This window comes from Emys orbicularis, chromosome 1 (genome assembly GCF_028017835.1).
Source record: "Emys orbicularis isolate rEmyOrb1 chromosome 1, rEmyOrb1.hap1, whole genome shotgun sequence".
In the NCBI taxonomy this organism is placed as follows: Eukaryota; Metazoa; Chordata; order Testudines; family Emydidae; genus Emys; species Emys orbicularis.
The window spans coordinates 365,782,127-365,800,617 of record NC_088683.1 but is presented as its reverse complement, the minus strand read 5'-3'; the positions used below and the strand labels follow the sequence as shown (position 1 = coordinate 365,800,617).

General features: G+C 48.2%; 2 protein-coding genes across 2 annotated transcripts; both read right to left on the bottom strand.

The window, feature by feature from the left end:
• Nucleotides 1–502: 502 nt before the first annotated feature.
• On the bottom strand, nucleotides 503–1,438 carry LOC135882395 (olfactory receptor 51G2-like). Its single transcript, XM_065409298.1, has one exon. The coding sequence runs from the start codon at nucleotides 1,436–1,438 to the stop codon at nucleotides 503–505; it is 936 nt and encodes a 311-aa protein (XP_065265370.1).
• Nucleotides 1,439–12,902: 11,464 nt separating this feature from the next.
• LOC135882385 (olfactory receptor 51G2-like) lies at nucleotides 12,903–13,838 on the bottom strand. Its single transcript, XM_065409287.1, has one exon. The coding sequence runs from the start codon at nucleotides 13,836–13,838 to the stop codon at nucleotides 12,903–12,905; it is 936 nt and encodes a 311-aa protein (XP_065265359.1).
• Nucleotides 13,839–18,491: the final 4,653 nt, after the last annotated feature.

Below are 18,491 nucleotides of genomic sequence, written 5' to 3'. Positions count from 1 at the left end.
CAGCTGGTGCAGCCCTCATGGATCACACAGCACCCAGAGCGCTCAGGAAGGGCCAGGATTGTGACTGCAGAACAGCTCTGCAGCTTTTTTCATGGCCCCTGGATGTTTAACCAGAGATGGGACAGTGACAGGCCAGGTGTAATGAGAAACAATGTTCACATCCCTTCCCTTTATTGACTGTACAAGAGGAATTCTGAGGTCAGAACAGCCACCAATGTGGCAATTTATGGGCCAACATCCCACCGGTCCCCTGGCTCCCAACGAACACAGTCACTTTGAAAATGCTGCTGCCTGTCTTGGTCTCCTTCCCCTAGTGCGCTTTCCTCCCTCACCAGCCCGTCTCCAGTTGCTCCAGGTATTAGACCCCGTCTGAACCTCTCCCTACAGAGTGGAGATCAATAGCTCATGTAGTCTTGGAAGTAAGGCTCCAGGATGGAATAGGTGGACTCTGTTCATTGTCTCCCTTGACAGCAGTGCTGCAGCTGGTTCATGAACTGACCCTTCACTTGACGAATGCCCTGATTATCCCCGCACGCAGATGTCTGCATTTCACGCTGTACACGATTGGATTAATCAGGGGTGGGACCAGCAGGGAGATGTATCCCAGGACAATCTGAAGCAAGGGAGAAGAGCCCTTCCCAAATCTGTGTAACACAGACAAGCCAATTTCTGGAGTGTAGAAGAGCAGGACGGCGCAGAGATGGGAGACGCAGGTGTTCAGGGCCCTGAGGCACTCCGCCTGGGACGCAATGCTCAGCACTGTTTTGAGGATCATCACATAAGAGAGAAATATGAACAGCGAGTCCAACCCCACCGTTAAGAGTGTAATAAACAAGCCGTAGATGCTGTTCACTGTGATATCTGAACAAGCCATCTTCATGACCTCTTGGTGCAGGCAGTAGGAATGGGAGAGGACATTGTCTTGACAGTATTGGAACCGTTTCAGTAGAAATGGGAGTGGGAATATTACAGCCACACCTCTTAGCACAAACACCAGTCCTATATTGCCTATTCTCGGCAGGGTTAAGATGGAAGCATATCTCAGTGGGTTACAGATCGCAATGAAGCGGTCAAAGGCCATCAACAAGAGCACCGAGGATTCAATGAATTGAAGCAAATGTATGAAGAACAGCTGGGCAAAACAGGCTTCTAAGCTGATCTCCCTAGATTTAAACAAGTATATGCCCAGTATCGTCGGCATGGTGGATATCGATATGCCAAGGTCTGTGACGGCCAACATGGAAAGGAAAATGTACATGGGCTCATGAAGCCTTGAATCTATTTTGATAATGAAGAGAATGACTGAATTTCCTACTATCGAAATAACATACATTAAGCAGAAGGGGAAAGAGATCCAAAGATGGATGTCTTCCTGCCCAGGTATCCCGGTGAGAAGGAACACAGCAGAGTTGTATTTGGTGTCATTGACAGCTGACATAATGTACTGGGCAGGTCCAAGGAATTTTTTACTTTCCTTCCTGAAAGGAAAAAGAACAGGAGACTAGGTTATATTTAACAAGACATGGTACTGCTCTCGGTGCAAATCTAGAGACTCCCAGGAGCTTAAAACAGAGAAGCAAAAATATAGTCTTGGATTTATAGCACCGAGAGAAAGATAGGCACTGCCAGACTGGATCAGACCTGTAGTCTATATAGCCCACTATCCAGTGACCAGTTCCACATGCTGCAGAGGAAGGTGGAAGAAGCCCTGCAATAGGCAGCTATGAGATAACCTGCTCCCAAGGAAAATTCTCCTCCCCCTCAAGAGCCATTAGTTAGACATATTTTGTGCTGTAAATCAGGAAGGTATTGAGCCCTTCCAAGACTTCACTACTGTAATTAAATATTCTGGTAACCCATATATGCCTACAGTCCCTCTCTGAATCCTGCTAAGCTCTTGTCCCTATTGGTATCTTGTGGCTGTGAATTCCACAGCCTACTTGTGTGCTGTGTGATTTTAAAGTTGAGACCTTCCCACAGACACTCCTTCTGGCCCTCCACTTCCGAGTGTTTCCCATTTTATCATGACATCTGTGTAAACACATGGTGAGAGCAGGGTGAAAGCTGACATTGCATTCATCTGTCCTGCGCTGAAGCTATTTATAAACATATTTCAATGCCTCATTATATATATATACAATTGTCTGCACTCCTAAGTGGTCAAATTATGCCACTGCCTATTTGCAGTACATGGAACAAATTTTTAGGGCCAGATTTTTAATTCAGTAACATTGACTTCAAAAATATCACTCCAGATTTACATGTGTAAATTCAATCAGAACCAATCTCTATTAACTTTCCCTTACCAGATGCTCCCAGTTGTGCACTCTGACCCACAAAAACCCTTCCAAGAGAAGCTGAAGTTCTTTGAATGGCCAATGTTGACTGAATCCAGAGAATTCAATCATCCTACAGGCTTCTTTTCATCCTCACAGGACCTACGTCCTCTTCCCATGCAGTGGTCTGTAGATATCTCGCAAGTTATAAGCGAAAACAGAGTTACTTCAGCTGGGCAGGGGAGGTGTTGCCATCACAAATGGGTATTCAAATTGGTGAATAGTGCAAACACTGGTGTTACACTAATATACAGCTAAGTGTGCAAGTTACTTCAGCCATGCTCATGTAAGAGGTGCTGGTCGTAAATGACTTACACTTACAACCACTATAACACTCTCCTTTCCTGCACCTCAGCTCTACTCTTTGCTGAAACATTGACCAGCGGTTCTGGTCTCTCAGGACTTTTTGGAAAGTCTTGCACAAGTATTGCAGAGGTATTGTGTGCATGACCCTAAATGTAAATGTTAGAAAATAGCACAAACCTATTGCAAACAGTTTGTAGAGTATTTCTGAAATACTTTCTAAAGCTAAAACCATTAATTAGTGAACTTACTAATGTTCCTTCCTGTAGATATTCCAACAACTCTGCTGTTAGCTTTTGATATATATGCATGTCATGAAAGTTTGGTCTGTAATATTTAAATTACAATGAAGAGTTTTGGCATAGCTTATACACATCTGTTCTCTAGCATACATGTCAACCCATTCTTTCTCCTCTGATCTTCTTTCAGAGATTTCTCAGGTTAGAGTGGGTCTTAAAATGTAGCATCTGCCATCTGGATTTCTTCAGAACCTGAAAAGATCGCAGTGTCTCAGCCTCAGTCAATCATTTGTCAGCAAACAAATGTCTAGTAGCTCCTCTCTCCCTGGGTTTAAACCTGTCCGGTTCTCCTCAGGTTCTGTTCTGAAGGACTGTAGTCTATATCTGGAGTGATAACATGTATATAAAATATTCATTCCCTGAGCTCTCACTCTCTAGTACATAGTAACGCCTGCACCTGTTATTCAGGTATGATGAGTGTTTGCATGAAGTAAGTGGATTTCAAAGTCAAATGCGTGAGTATTAATGGAAATGGAACTACATTTCACACAGGAAAGTAGTCTATTGTTCTCTCTCTCTCTCTCTGCCCGTCTATGTCCTGTATGCATAAAATACGTAGCACCTGGGAGCGGCATTGTGACAGACATGGAGCTGAGCTGCCATAATTAATGTGTGTGTTAACCCCAGTTCTTAGGACGTTTCCTGTAGAACTATATTGGGTTAACTATTGGGATGTTTATGCCATGGCTATATTGGTTTAACCCAGTCTGGTTCTTCTTAGTTTAATCACAGGCTGCTGGAAAACAAGCAGGAAGAGAAGCAACAGCTCAAGAAAAGCCATCACTCAGTCAGCACTTCAGGGATTTTGAGAGACGATACCGGAGCTACAAGCTGGGAAGAACCTATTTCCAGGCTACAGCCACGTTACGGAAATTGTTTTGCCAGGGCTGGGAGTCTGTTCAGAGATGGGGCAACTATTTCTGAGAAGCTCTTCAGATTGACAGACACAGACACCTCTGGGAAGTCTGACGGCCTTCGGCCTGCCTGGGTCCCTGTCAAAGTGGGAGATGTGTACAGACTGTTGGCTGAAAACTCTCTTATTCTCCCATGTTAGTCTTTTTTCCTGCTGTTCAGATTAAACAGTATTTTGGTTCAAGAAGTCTGACTGATCACTCGTGTCACCACTGCTCACAGACTCCCAGAGAGAAGGACCACAGGTGCCAAACCCTCTTGGACACATAGTGTGCTGTAGCACAGGGCGGGAGGGTGGGAGGATCACGGGATTCCACCACAGGAGAGGGCAGGGTACAAGACCTCACATCTGAAATTCAGAGACAAAAGAGGGGGCAGAGATGCCAGTAGCCCTGTAACTCTGAGGGGTCTCTACAGGGAAGAAATTCTTGAGCCCTCAGCCAGTCAGGAAACAGAAATATGCCCTATCAGACCTGTTACCACAGAGCAACACAGCTCTGAATTCCTGCCTTCACAATCAAGCCAGAGAACAAAACCTTAGAAAATTTATTTGCTGATTAAATTTCCAGAAGCAAATAAACCTGAGGTGATTTGGGAACTAGTCATTAATATTACGTGGGGTCTCCTATCGCTCAGCCCCTGGCAGGATCGGGCCCAGAGCACACGGAACCTCTAGAAATGGGACCCCTTGAGGAATCCAGACTTGGGGCTTAGGTGTTTTAACACTCCGACCTCTCTTTCAATCTCAGATTTCTGTGTAGCTTGAATAATCGACCATTGACCCTGGGCAGATGTAGGGGAGGGGTTCCCAAGCTACCTAGCGCTACCTGCCCTCAAATCCCATCACTGAGTCACCCCCACAGCCCAGCTGAGTCCTCTGCTACTGCACAAAATATCTGCAAATGTGAACAGCTTGGAGCCTTTCCCCTTCACTGCGCGTTTTAAAGATAGTGAAACTTGCCAACGTACCCAATTCCTGCTAGAAGGGGAGCTGCTGACACCACAAGTCTTCACCCTAAAGGACGAGGAGTCATCAGAGAGGCTGCATGGGCAGCAGGCAGTATCTGTTCAGATATGGAGGCAACTGTCTTTATGAAGCATGTTTGCACATTCCCTTGGGCCCACTTGGCCATGAGGGAACTTCAGCTGCTTGGCTTCGTATGCAGCAGCTTTAACCCCATCATGGCCAATTCAAACTTTAGGAGGCCAATTAACAGGGGATGTGGGCTGATGCTACCCAACTGGACTGCAGCGCAAGCCCTGGTGCAGGCTCTATTCCTGGAATCCAGGTGTGTCATCAATGTTCAAGTGGTTCTGATTAGTCACGTGGCTACCTCGAGGGCAGCCAAGTGCTAATGGTCATGATATCAAAGCTGTCATCTTGCTAAAACAATAATAATAATAATAATAATAATAATAATAAATATAGGACTATATTTCTCTCAGCAACCTCTTTTCTGCATTACAAACCCCGGGTGCAGTCCAGGGAAGGGAGATTCCACCACGCTCCATACATGGAAATTTCCCTCGGATTGTTCCAGGAGGGGGTTCCCTTCCCTTTTCCCCAAGGAATGAAAAGGGGGACCCAGGATCTAGGGATCCCCAAAGTTATGCACAGATCTCATTGATGCACTGGTAGCTAAGCCCACCCCCATACAATCTCTTTGCCTCTACAACTGCTCTAGGACCCTCTCCAACTCCCTGCTAGCACAGGTTCATCAGAAATGTGTTACAAGGACCTGTCACAGTAGCCACTGCACACAGGATCTGATGAAGGGATGTTTTACAGGGTGGAGGGGGCCATACAGAGATGGGAAGGCTAGTTAGAGGAGCACAATACCTTAGCCATAGACTGGTCAAGAGGTTTCTACCTTTCCATATACACAGTGAAGCCATACAATCAGTCAGTGCAAACTTAATTTATGTTGCAAGGGAGAGGAAGATGAAAAGACTCCAATTTCTCATGGGGATCCAAAATGTCATCTCTGTAAACAAATGCTCTTGCCTGTCTATCCCGCATTGGGATGGACTGCACCCTCAGCAAGCTTGCAGATGATACTAAGCTGTGGGGAGAAGTAGATGCATTGAAGGGTAGGGATAGGGTCCAGAGTGACCTAGACAAATTGGAGGATTGGGCCAAAAGAAATCTGATGAGGTTCAACAAGGACAAGTTCAGAGTCCTGCACTTAGGACAGAAAAATCCCATGCACTGCTGCAGTCTGGGGACCCACTGGCTAAGCGACAGTTCTGCAGAAAAGGACCTGGGCCTTACAGTGGACGAGAAGCTGGATATGAGTCAACAGTGTGCCCTTGTTGCCAAGAAGGTTAACAGGATATTGGGCTGTCTTAGTAAGAGCATTGCCAGCAGATTGAGGGACGAAATCATTCCCCTCTATTTGGCACTGGTGAGGCAACATCTGGAGTATTGCATCCAGTTTTGGGCCCCCCACTACAGAAATGATGTGGTCAAATTGGAGAGAGTCTAGCGCAGGACAAAGAAAATGATTAGGGGTTTGGTGCACATGACTTATGAGGAGAGGGTGAAGGAACTGGGCTTATTTAGGCGGCAGGATTTCGGGGGCGGCATTTTGCCACCCTCGGCGGAAATTCGGTGGCGGGGGTCCTTCCTCTCCGGATCTTCGGCGGAAATTCGGCGGCGGGTCCTTCACTCGCTCCGGGACCTGCCGCCGAACTGCCCCGAAGACGTGGAGTGGAAGGACCCCCCGCCGCCGAAGACCCCAGGCCCCCTGAATGTTCAGAGGATGAGCGCTGCCGCCTAGGGCAGCAAAAACCCTGGCGCCGCTCCTGGGTGTAGAGAAAGTAAATAAGGAAGTGTTATTTACTCATTCGCATAACAAAAGAAATAGGGGGCACCAAGTGAAATTAATTGGCAGCAGATCTAAAACAAACAAAAGGAAGTATTTCTTCACACAATACACAGTCAACCTGTGGAACTCCTTGCCAGAGGATGTTGTGAAGGGCATGACTATAACAGGGTTAAAAAAAACTAGATAAATTCAGGGAGGATAGGTCCATCAATGGCTATTATCCAGCATGTGCAGGGATGGTATCCCTAGCCTCTGTTTGCCAGAAGATGGGAATAGGTGAGAACACATGTATCACCTGATAATTGCCTGTTCTGTTCATTCCCTCTGGGGCACCTGGCATTGGCCACTGTTGGAAGACAAGACACTGGGATAGATGGACCTTTGGTCTGACCCAGTATGGTCATTCTTATGTTCTTAATTATCTCACTCTTTGAGCTGGAAACAACACACCATCTATGCTACGTGCTTATCACCAAGGAGGTCTGATTAGACACCTCAGTCCCTTCCCTTCAGGTGCTTGTGACCAGAGCTATACAGTCACCCCCAGCCTACTTAAAACAAGTAGGTTTATTAGCAAATAGCTCCCTGTTATTTTAAAACCATTTTCTCCAATACTTTGTGCTGTCACACATCTACACTCATCTATCTCTCGTATCACTACAGGCTTTGCTCTGGAGATAGAGGAACAGAACTGGCCTAATTTACATTCTTTTGGGAAGCCATGGAGCTCTTGGAACCAGTGGTGTAGCTAGAACAGGTAAACTGGATGGGCCCACCTTTCAGGTGGGTGGGCAATGACAAGGGGCTCACCTCCCTCCACAGGGGCAGGTTCGGTTTTTGTGGGGCTGTGGCTGGGCCAGGATAACTGGAGGTCCCTCCCCACCCCTTCCTCAGCCCCCTTCTCCTGCTGGAGAAATGGGGTTGAGGGCGCGGGGGGTTGCACCATCCTCCTGCCCAGTGCTCCTGCCGGGGAGCAGGGTTGGGGCATAGGGGGTTGCCTCACTCCCCCCACCTGGTGCTGTTCCCGTGCTCCAACCCACTCCCTGGCAGGAGCACCAGGCAGTGGGAGCAGGGCAATCCCCCATGCCCGGACACCACTTCCCCGCAAGATCACTGGGCAGGCGGAGCAGATCGGTGCAGCACAATTGGCCCAGGCCTGATGGCTAATTTGCTACTGGCCCAGACCCGCCCCCACAAAAAAAAACACCCCTGTCTGGGGTGGAAGACCAGGGCATCAGCACACGGGACCGGCAGGAGAGGGACACAGCTGAACACCAAGCCAGGGTCGGGATTCACAGCCACTGGACTGAGGGGCTCTGCCCTGATTTCAGTGGGCCTGGATTATAAGTGGATGGGCAGTCGCCCACCCAGGCCCACCCATGGCTATGCCCCTGCTTCGGACCCACCCTAGTTTCCCTCTATTTCTGAGAGCATATTCCCATCTGTTTGCCCCTTTCTTCTGGAAGCAGCCTCTGGGAGCTCAAACATGTGTGAGCCTTGGCCCAGTTACCATAGTGCTCAACCGTGTTCGGCCAAGGTGCCCACAGGCTACTTTCTCCCAATAAGACTTTCTAAGATGAGGCCCCCATGGCCATTGCTCCATTGCTTCTCAGTTAGACCCATTCAGCCTCAATGTCTGCAAACACCAGTCCGGTGACTGTGCTGAAACTCGGCGACCCAGTGAAACTCCAACACTCTCCTCAGAAATCCACTACCTACCCCTCACTGTCTCCCCTGAGCACCCCCACATCTGCCACAGACAGCAAGGTGCTGGAGTCACAGGGCTTCCCAGAAGCCAGCTGTCACAGGAGGCTGTGGTAAATGACCTTTTATAGACTAATGTCTGAAGTGTTGCTTTTCTGTGGAACCCTGACACAGCCCTGATCTTAGGGTCTCAGAGTATCTGAGCACCTTGAATGTATTTATCCTTCTGCCACCTCTGTGAAACAGGGCAGGGCTATTATCCACCTGTGCAGAGGCTCTGTCATAACTATAAAGGGAAGGGTAACAGCTCTCCTGTGTACAGTACTATAAAATCCCTCCTAGCCAGAGACTCCAAAATCCTTTTACCTGTAAAGGGTTAAGAAGCTCAGGTAGCCTGGCTGACACCTGACCCAAAGGACCAATAAGGGGACAAGATACTTTCAAATCTTGGGGGGGGGGGGAGGCTTTTGTTTGTGCTCTTTGTTTGGGGGTTGTTCGCTCTTGGGACTGAGAGGGACCAGACATCAATCCAGGTTCTCCCCATCTTTCTAAACAAGTCTCTCATATTTCAAACTTGTAAGTAAAAAGCCAGGCAAGGCGTCTTAGTTTTACTTTGTTTTCTCAACTTGTAAATGTACCTTTTACTAGAGTGTTTATCTTTGTTTGCTGTACTTTGAACCTAAGACAGAGGGGGGTCCTCTGAGCTCTTTAAGTTTGATTACCCTGTAAAGTTATTTTCCATACTGATTTTACAGAGATGATTTTTACCTTTTTCTTTAATTAAAAGCCTTCTTTTTAAGAACCTGATTGATTTTTCCTTGTTTTTAGATCCAAGGGGGTTTGGATCTTGATCCACCAGGAGTTGGTGAAAGGAAGGAGGGGGGAAGGGTCAATTTCTCCTTGTTTTAAGATCCAAGGGGTTTGGATCTGTATTCACCAGGGAATTGGTGAAGAGTCTCTCAAGGCTACCCAGGGAAGGGAATGGTGGCAGCGGACCAGAACTAAGCTGGTAGTGAAGCTTAGAAGTCCTCATGCAGGCCCCCACACTTGTACCCTAAAGTTCAAAGTGGGGATACAGCCTTGACAGGCTCAGAGACAGCCAATTACTTGTCCATGGTCATGCACCAGAAGGGAATAAAACTGAGCTCTCTTGACTCACAAAGGAGGGCCCAGACCACAGGCCCAGCCTTCCAGCCATCTGAAGGCTGACAGGCCTGGCTGGATTCTCTGGTGTGCCAGCAGAGCTCCCCTCTGTGTTCCAGAGACAGCACTCCAAGCACGTGCCTGGGGCGGCAAGCCGTGGGGGGCGCCCTGCCTTCCCTGAGAGGGCAGCAGTCAGGAAGCCTTCGGCGGCATGCCTGCCGGAGGTCCGCCGGTCCCGTGGATTCGGCGGCAATTCAGCGGCAGGTACGCCAAAGCCGTGGGACTGGCGGACCTCCCGCAGGCATGCCGCCGAATCCGCGGGACCGGGGACTTCCCGCAGGCATGCCGCCGAAGACAGCCTGCCTGCCATGCTTGGGGCGGCAAAAAAGCTAGAGCCGCCCTGTCCAGAGAGCAGGGATGGCAAGGAGCCTGCTATAGTGGTTTGATTCGCTTGCCTGTTCTCCCCCTGCCTCAGTGGAGCTTAGAGCAGCCTGGGGGCTGGGCTGACCTCTGCCTGTTGCTAACGGTTTCCAAGAGCACATCACACTCGGGCGAAGTCCCTGCTGACAGGTGCCACGCCAGACGGTTCCCTGGGGGTCTAAGGTAGACCTGCAGGCACCCTGTGCTTTCTTCTAAGGTCCTTCCAATGACTTACTCTCAGCCTGGAGTACTAAAAACAAAATCCCCCTTTGTGGGGTCACATTAATTCAGTTTTTTTCACAGGCTCCCCTACCCTCCAACCCCATCCTCTTTCTTTACTCAGGAGCCCCCCACAGACCTCCTTGCTGGGGTCACTGCTGCTTCAGGCTTGCCACACCACCTTCTCCTCATTTTCCCAGGAGGCCCCGCCCCTGACCCATCTCTTCCAAGTAGGCTCTTCCCCCTGCTCCTCCACTTCCCCCAAGGCTCCGCCCCCCAGACAGGCTGAAACCGGGCTGTGGTAAGAGCTACCCCGGGAGACCAGGCTGCTGTGGGAGCCCCAGGCTCTCCACCTTCCCCTGGAGCATGCATCCTGGGGTAGGGACACAGGCTGGGGGCTTCTCTTGTGCTCTGCAATCCCCTGTCTAGGGCAGGTGGAAGGTCTGGGGCTCCTCACAGTGTCTCTTGCTCCCTTGCACCTCTTACCACGTGTGGCTCTAGCTTTTGGCCTGGAGAGAGAGTGGAGCCTTGGGTAATGAGAAGGTGCAGGGGTGTGGTATTGGGGGAAGAGATGGGGCAGAGGGTGCAGCCTCAGGGGAAGAGGAGGAGCAGAGCATGGGACCTCAAGGGGGAAGAAGAGGAGCAGGGGTGGGGTCACAGAGAGGACGGGGATCCTGCATGTGTCACACTTTAGCCTTTTGAAAAGCGGTCACTCTACACTGAATGGGCTGGGCTGGGATAGGAGCTCACTGTGCCTCTGTGTGGGAGTTGAGGACCATCTCCACCCTTTTTAAAACATCTGGGGCAGCACAAATGAAGGAGAGGAGGAGAGAATCTTGCTCTGAGACTCTTGCCAGTTCTCCTGTGTGTCAGACCCTGTCATGTAAAGGAAAGGGTAACTACCTTTCTGTATACAGTACTATAAAATCCCTCCTGGCCAGAGGCACAAAATCCTTTTACCTGTAAAGGGTTAAGAAGCTCAGGTAACCTAGCTGGCACCTGACCAAAAGGACCAATATGGGGACAAGATACTTTCAAATCTGGGGAGGGGGGAAAGGCTTTGTTTTGTCTGTTCTTTGTCTGTTTGTTCTGTGTGCTTGCCAGAAACAAATCAAGAAGGCAAGCAATCCAACTCAATTAGAATTAGTAAGTAATAATAAGGAAATGTGATAACTTACTTTTATTTTGGCTTGTATTTTTCCTTGTCTAGAGGGAGGTTTATCCCTGGATTTGTAACTTTAAGGTTTTGCCTAGAGGGGAGATCCTCTATGTTCTTAAGTCTTTTGTTCTTCTGTAAAGTACTTACCATCCTGATTTTACAGAGGTAATTCTTTTACCTTTTCTTTAATTAAAATTCTTCTTTTAACAACCTAACTGGTTTTTTTTCATCATTTTAAGATCCAAGGGTTTGGGTCTGTGTTCACCTGTACCAATTGGTGAGGATATTATTCTCAAGCCTCCCCATAAAAAGGGGTGTAGGGTCTTGGGGGGATATTTGGGGAAGTTAGGGCCCCAAGTGGCCCTCCCTAAATGTTAAATTACTTGGTGGTGGCAGCATTACTTAATCCAAGGAATAGGGGAGTTTTTAAGCTGAGTTGGTAAAAATAAGCTTAGGGGGTCTTCGTGTGGGTCCCCATGTCTGTACCCTAAAGTTCAGAGTGGGGAGGGAAACGTAACAGACCCTCACTCAGACACGCAGCATTCCTATGTTTAGGTGGGGAGTGGGCTCAGCAGGTATGTGGTGTGCACAGCCATCAACGGGGCTCCCTGAATGGCTTCTCCAAGGGATCCTATGTTAATCATGTCTCTGACACGACTCTGTCACAAGTACGTGGCTGAGGGCATAGGGGAAGGGTGGGTGTCCATGCCGATTGAATATCCCTGTCCACAGCTGGTGCAGTTCTCATAGATCACAGAGCACCCAGAGTGCTCAGGAAGGGCCTGTGGTGTGACTGCAGAACAGCTGGGGGGGGGGGGAATAGCTCAGTGGTTTGAGCATTGGCCTGCTACACCCAGGGTTGTGAATTCAATTCTTGAGGGGGGCCACTCAGGGATCTAGGGCAAAATCAGTACTTGGTCCTGCTAGTGAAGGTGGGGGGCATAACTCAATGACCTTTCAGGGTCCCTTCCAGCTCTATGAGATATTTATATCTCCATACATTTCATTTTTATTTAGTTTTCTTCACAGCCTGTGGATGTTTAGCCAGAGACGGGACAGTGACAGGCCAGGTGTAATGGGAAACATCATCCAACCCCCTTCATTTTATTTATGCATCTGATGAAGCAGGTTTTAGCCCACGAAAGCTTATGCCCAAATAAATTTGTTAGTCTCTAAGGTGCCACAAAGACTCCTCGTTGTTTTTGCTGATACAGACTAACACGGCTACCACTCTAAAACCGTTTACTTTATTGACTGTATCAAAAGGAATCCTGAGGTCGGAGCAGCCACTGAAGTGGCAATTTATGGGCCAACATCCCACCGGTCCCCCAGCTCTCCATGAACACAGTCACTTTGTAAATGCTGCTGCCTGCTTTGGTCTTCTTCCCGCAGTGCGCTGTCCTCTCTCACCAGCCCCTCTCCCATTGCTCCAGGCCTTAGACCCCCAACTGAACCTCTCTCTACACAGTGCAGATCAGTAGTTCATGTCATCTCAGATGTAAGGTCCAGGATGGAATAGATGGCCCATGTTTTTCAGCTACCACATCACCAGTGTTGCAGCCAGTGATGAATTGACCCTTCACTTGATGAACACTCTGATTATCCTTGCACGAAGGTGTTTGCTTTTCACACTGTACACAATCGGGTTCATCAGGGGTGGAACCAGCAAGTAGATGTAGCCCAGGAGAATCTGAAGCAAGGGAGGAGAGCCCTTCCCAAATCTATGTATCACAGACAGGCCGATCATTGGCGTGTAGAAGAGCACGACTGCACAGAGGTGGGAGACGCAGGTGTTCAGGGCCCTGACATACTCCGCAGTGGATGCGATGCTCAGCACTGTTTTGAGGATCATCACATAAGAGAGGAATATGACCAGTGAGTCCAACCCCACCGTTAAGAGTGTAGTAAACAAGCCATAGATACTGTTGATTGAGGTATCTGAACAAGCCATCTTCATGACGTCCTGGTGCACGCAGTAGGAATGGGACAGGACATTGGCTCGACAGTATCTGAACCGTTTCAGGAGAAGGGGGAGTGGGAGTATTATGGCCACCCCTCTTAGCACACACACCAGTCCCATCTTGGCTATTCTCGGCAAGGTTAAGATGGAGGCATATCTCAGTGGGTCATGGATTGCAAGAAAACGGTCAAAGGCCATCAACAAGAGCATGGAGGATTCAATGCATTGAAGTGAGTGGATGAAGAACAGCTGGGCAAAACAGGCATCGAGGCTGATCTCCCTAGAATTAAACCAGAATATGCCCAGTGTCGTCGGTATTGTGACTATCGATAAGCCAAGGTCTGTGACGCCCAACATGGAAAGGAAAATGTACATGGGCTCATGGAGGCTTGGATCTGTTTTTATAATGAACAGAATGACTGAATTTCCTACTATCGAAATAACATACATTAAGCAGAAGGGGATAGAGATCCAGAGATAGGCGTCTTCCTGCCCAGGTATCCCGGTGAGAAGGAACACTGCAGAGTTGAAGTTGGTGTCATTGGCAGCTGACATAATGTACTGGGCAGGTCCGAGGAGTTCTGAACTTTCCTTCCTGAAAGGAGAAAGAACAGGAGACTGGATGATATTTAACGAGACATCTTTCTGCTCTCCGTGCAAGTCTAGAGACTCCCAGGAGCTCAAGGAAGATCAGCAAAAACCTAGTCTTGGATTTACACCACCGATAGGAAGATAGGCATTGCCAGACTGGATTGGACCTGTAGTCCATCTAGCCCAGTATGCAGTGGCCAGTTCCAGATGCTTCAGAGGAAGGTGGAAGAAGCCCTACAATAGGCGGCTATGAGATATCTGCTCCCAGGGAAAGTTTCCCCCTTACTCCCATTAATCAGACACATTTTGTGATAGAAATCAGGAAGGTTTAGAGCCCTTCCAAGAGTTTTGAAAACTACCCTGACAACTGTAATTGAATTTTATGGTTACCCATACTAATATCCAGTCCTAAGCTCTTGGCCCCATTGATATCTTCTGGTTGGGAGTTCCACAGCCCATTTGAACACTGTGTGATTTTACAATTGTGTCTTTACCAAAGACACCCTTTCTGGCTCTCCTCTTCTGAGTGTTTCCCACTGTATCATGACATGTGTATAAACACATGGAAAGTGCATGGGGGAAATGGTCATTGTACTTATCTGTTCTGCCACTACCTCTTTCCAGCACATGGAATAAATTCTTACGGATAGGTTCTTAATTCAATAACATTGACTTCAACTGCATCACTCCAGATGTACATGGTAAATTCGATCAGAACCAGGATCTATTAACTTTCCCTTACCAAATGCTCACCCGGATACACTCTGATCCCCAAGAATCCCACCAAGAGGAGATGAAATGCTTTGCCTGGCCAATGTTGATGGAATCCAGATATTCCGATCGTCCTACAGCCTTCTCTTCATCCTCACAGGACCTGCATCTTGTCCCCAGGCAAGGGTCTGTAGATACATGGCAAGTTACAAGCTAACACAGACAGTTAATTCAGCTGATCAAGTGAGGGGTTGGCATCACAAATGGGTGAATGGGCATAAATGGATGTAAATTACATACAACCACTTTACACTCCCCTTCCCCGCTCCTCAACTCTACTCTGCTGCAAGAGAAACCAGTGGTTCTGTTCTCGCATGACTTTTTGGAAGGTCTTGCAGGGGTATTTCAGAGTAATTGTGTTCATGGCCCTGAATGTCAGTTTTAGACAGCTTTTGGTCAGTTACCAGGAAACAGTATCATACAACTGTTCACTGAATGAAGAGTTAAGAGCACAAACCCATTGCTAAGAGTATGTGGAGCACTTCTGAAATAATTACTAAAGCAAAAGCCATTAAGTAGTAACATTACCACTACTCCTCCCTGTAGAGATTCCAACAACTCTGCTGCTGGTTTTCTATATACATGAACATCATGAAAGTTTGATTTGTAATATTTGTATTACAAGGAAAAGTTTTGGCATAACTTTTACATGTCTGTACTTTAGTACATACATGTTAACCCAGTCTTTCCCCTCTGTTCTGCTTTCAGGGATGATTTTTCAGGTCAGAGTGGGACTTAAAATGTAGCGTCTGTCATCTGGATTTCTTTAGAACCTGAAAAGATCGCAGTGTCTCAGCCCTTATTCAGTCATTTCTCAGCAAACAAAAGTCTAGTAGCTCCTCTGTCCCTGGGTTAATAGCTGACTGGTTCTCCTCAAGTTTCTGTTCTGTCAGTCTGTAGCCTGTATCCAAAATGGTAACAAGCTTTGGGATCAGTACAGAAAATAATCCTTCTGTGAGCTCTCACTCTCTAGTACATAGTGACCCCAGCACCTATGATTCAGGCACGATGAGGGTTTGCAGGAAGTGGATTTCAAGGTCCAATGCATGTGGAATTTCATTTCCCACATGAAAGTAGTTTTTTGCTCTCTCTCTCTCTCTGACTGCCTCTGTCCTGTATTCATAAAATCCTTAGCACCTGGGTACGGCATTGGGACAGACATGTAGGTTAAACCCAGTTCTTGGGATGTTTGCTGTGTAACTATACTGGGTTACCTATTGGGATGTTTATGTTTAGGCTATATTATGGCTCTTCTTATTTTAACAGCAGGCTGCTGGAAAACGAGAGGAAGGGAAGAAACATCTGAAGAAAAGCCATCTCTCAGTAAGGACTTCAGGGCGGTTGAGAGACCACACCAGAGCTACAAGCTGAGAAGAGCGTATGTCCAGGCTCCAGCCACGTTACACAGCTTGTTTTGCCAGCGCTGGGAGTCTATGCAGAGGTGGGGCAGCTGTTGCTGAGAAAATATTCAAACTGACAGGCACAGTCACCACTGGGGAAGTCTGAAGGCACTCGGCCTCCCTGGGTGCCCGTCAGAGAGGGAAGGATTGGGGTCAGGTATGTATAGAGACTGCTGTTTGTTTGAAAACCCTCTTATTCTCCCATAAAGAACAGGAGTACTTGTGGCACCTTAGAGACTAACAAATTTATTAGAGCATAAGCTTTCGTGGGCTACAACCCACTTCTCCGAAGAAGTGGGTTGTAGCCCACGAAAGCTTATGCTCTAATAAATTTGTTAGTCTCTAAGGTGCCACAAGTACTCCTGTTCTTTTTGCGGATACAGACTAACACGGCTGCTACTCTGAAACTTATTCTCCCATGTTACACTTTATTTCTATTTTTCAGATAAAACGGTATTTTGGTTCAGGAAGGCTGGCAGGTCACTCGTCTCGCCACTAGTCAGACTCCCAGAGGGAAGAACCACACGTGCTGAACCCAATCAGACCTGCTGGGGAAGCACAAACGACCTACAGTGTGTTGTAGTCCAGGTCCCAGTCTGAGGGTGGGAGGATCACGGGATTCCACCCCATGACATGAAAGGATACGAGTCCTGACATCTGGCACTTGGAGGCCAGAGATACAGGTAGCCCTGTAATTTTGAGGATTATCTATGGGGCAGAAATGCTGGAACCTTCAGACAGTCAGGATATAGAAATATGCCATATCAGACCTTTTACCACAGAGCAATGCAGCTCTGAATTCCTGCTTTCACAATCAAGCCAGAGAATAAAACCTTTGAGAATGCATTTGCTGATTTAGTTTCCAGGAGCAAATAAACCTGAGGGGATTTGGGAACTAGTCACTGATATTTCATGGGGTTTTCTCTCCCTCAACACCTGGCAGGATCGGTCCCAGAGCACATGACACTTCTAGAAATGGGACCCCTGGAGAAATCCTTACTCGGGGATAGGGGTTTAAACACTCTGAGCTCACTTTGAATGTCATATTTCTGTGGAGCTTTCACAACCCACTGTGGACCATGGGCAGATGTCGGGGAGGGGTTCCCAAGCTACCTAGTGCTGCCTGCCCTCCAGCCCCTGTCACTGAGTCACCCCAACCGCCCAGCTGAGTCCTCTGCCGCTGCACAGAACATCTGCAAATGGAAACAGCTCGCAGCCTTGTAACTTGCCAACGTACCCAGTTCCTGCTAGAAGGGGAGCCACTGACACCAGAGGTCTTCACCATAAAGGACAAGGAGTCATCGGAGAGGTTGCATGGGCAGCAGGCAGTATCTGTTCAGACAGGGAGGGAACTGTCTTTATGAAGTATGCCTGCACATTCCCTTGGGGGCCACTTGGCCATCAGGGAACCTCAGCTGCTTGGCTTACTGTGCACCAGCTTTAATCGCGTCATGGCCAATGGCAAACTGCAGGAGGCTAAATCACAGGGGATGCGTGGTGATACTACCCACCTGGACTGCAGCGCCAGCCTGGCTGCAAGCTCTGCTCCTGGAACCCACGCTTGTCATCACTGTTCATATGGTTCTGATTAGTCACATGGCTACCTCGAGGACAGCCAAGTGCTAATCATGTTGCTGTCACAGCTGTGATCCTGAGAACATAAGAAAATGAGAATGGCCCTACTGGGTCAGACCAAAGGTCCATCTAGCCCAGTATCCTGTCTTCTGACAGTGGCCAGTGCCAGGTACCCCAGATGGAATGAACAGAACAGGTAAACATCAAGTGATCATAGAATCATAGAATCATAGAATATCAGGGTTGGAAGGGACCTCAAGAGGTCATCTAGTCCAACCCCCTGCTCAAAGCAGGACCAATTCCCAACTAAATCATCCCAGCCAGGGCTTTGTCAAGCCGGGCCTTAAAAACCTCCAAGGAAGGAGACTCCACCACCTCCCTAGGTAACGCATTCCAGTGCTTCACCACCCTCCTAGTGAAATAGTGTTTCCTAATATCCAACCTGGACCTCCCCCACTGCAACTTGAGACCATTGCTCCTTGTTCTGTCATCTGCCACCACTGAGAACAGCCGAACTCCATCCTCTTTGGAACCTCCCTTCAGGTAGTTGAAGGCTGCTATCAAATCCCCCCTCATTCTTCTCTTCTGGAGACTAAACAATCCCAGTTCCCTCAGCCTCTCCTCATAAGTCATGTGCTCCAGACCCCTAATCATTTTTGTTGCCCTCCGCTGGACTCTTTCCAATTTTTCCACATCCTTCTTGTAGTGTGGGGCCCAAAATTGAACACAGTATTCCAGATGAGGCCTCACCAATGTCGAATAAAGGGGAACGATCACGTTCCTCGATCTGCTGGCAATGCCCCTACTTATACAGCCCAAAATGCCGTTAGCCTTCTTGGCAACAAGAGCACACTGTTGACTCATATCCAGC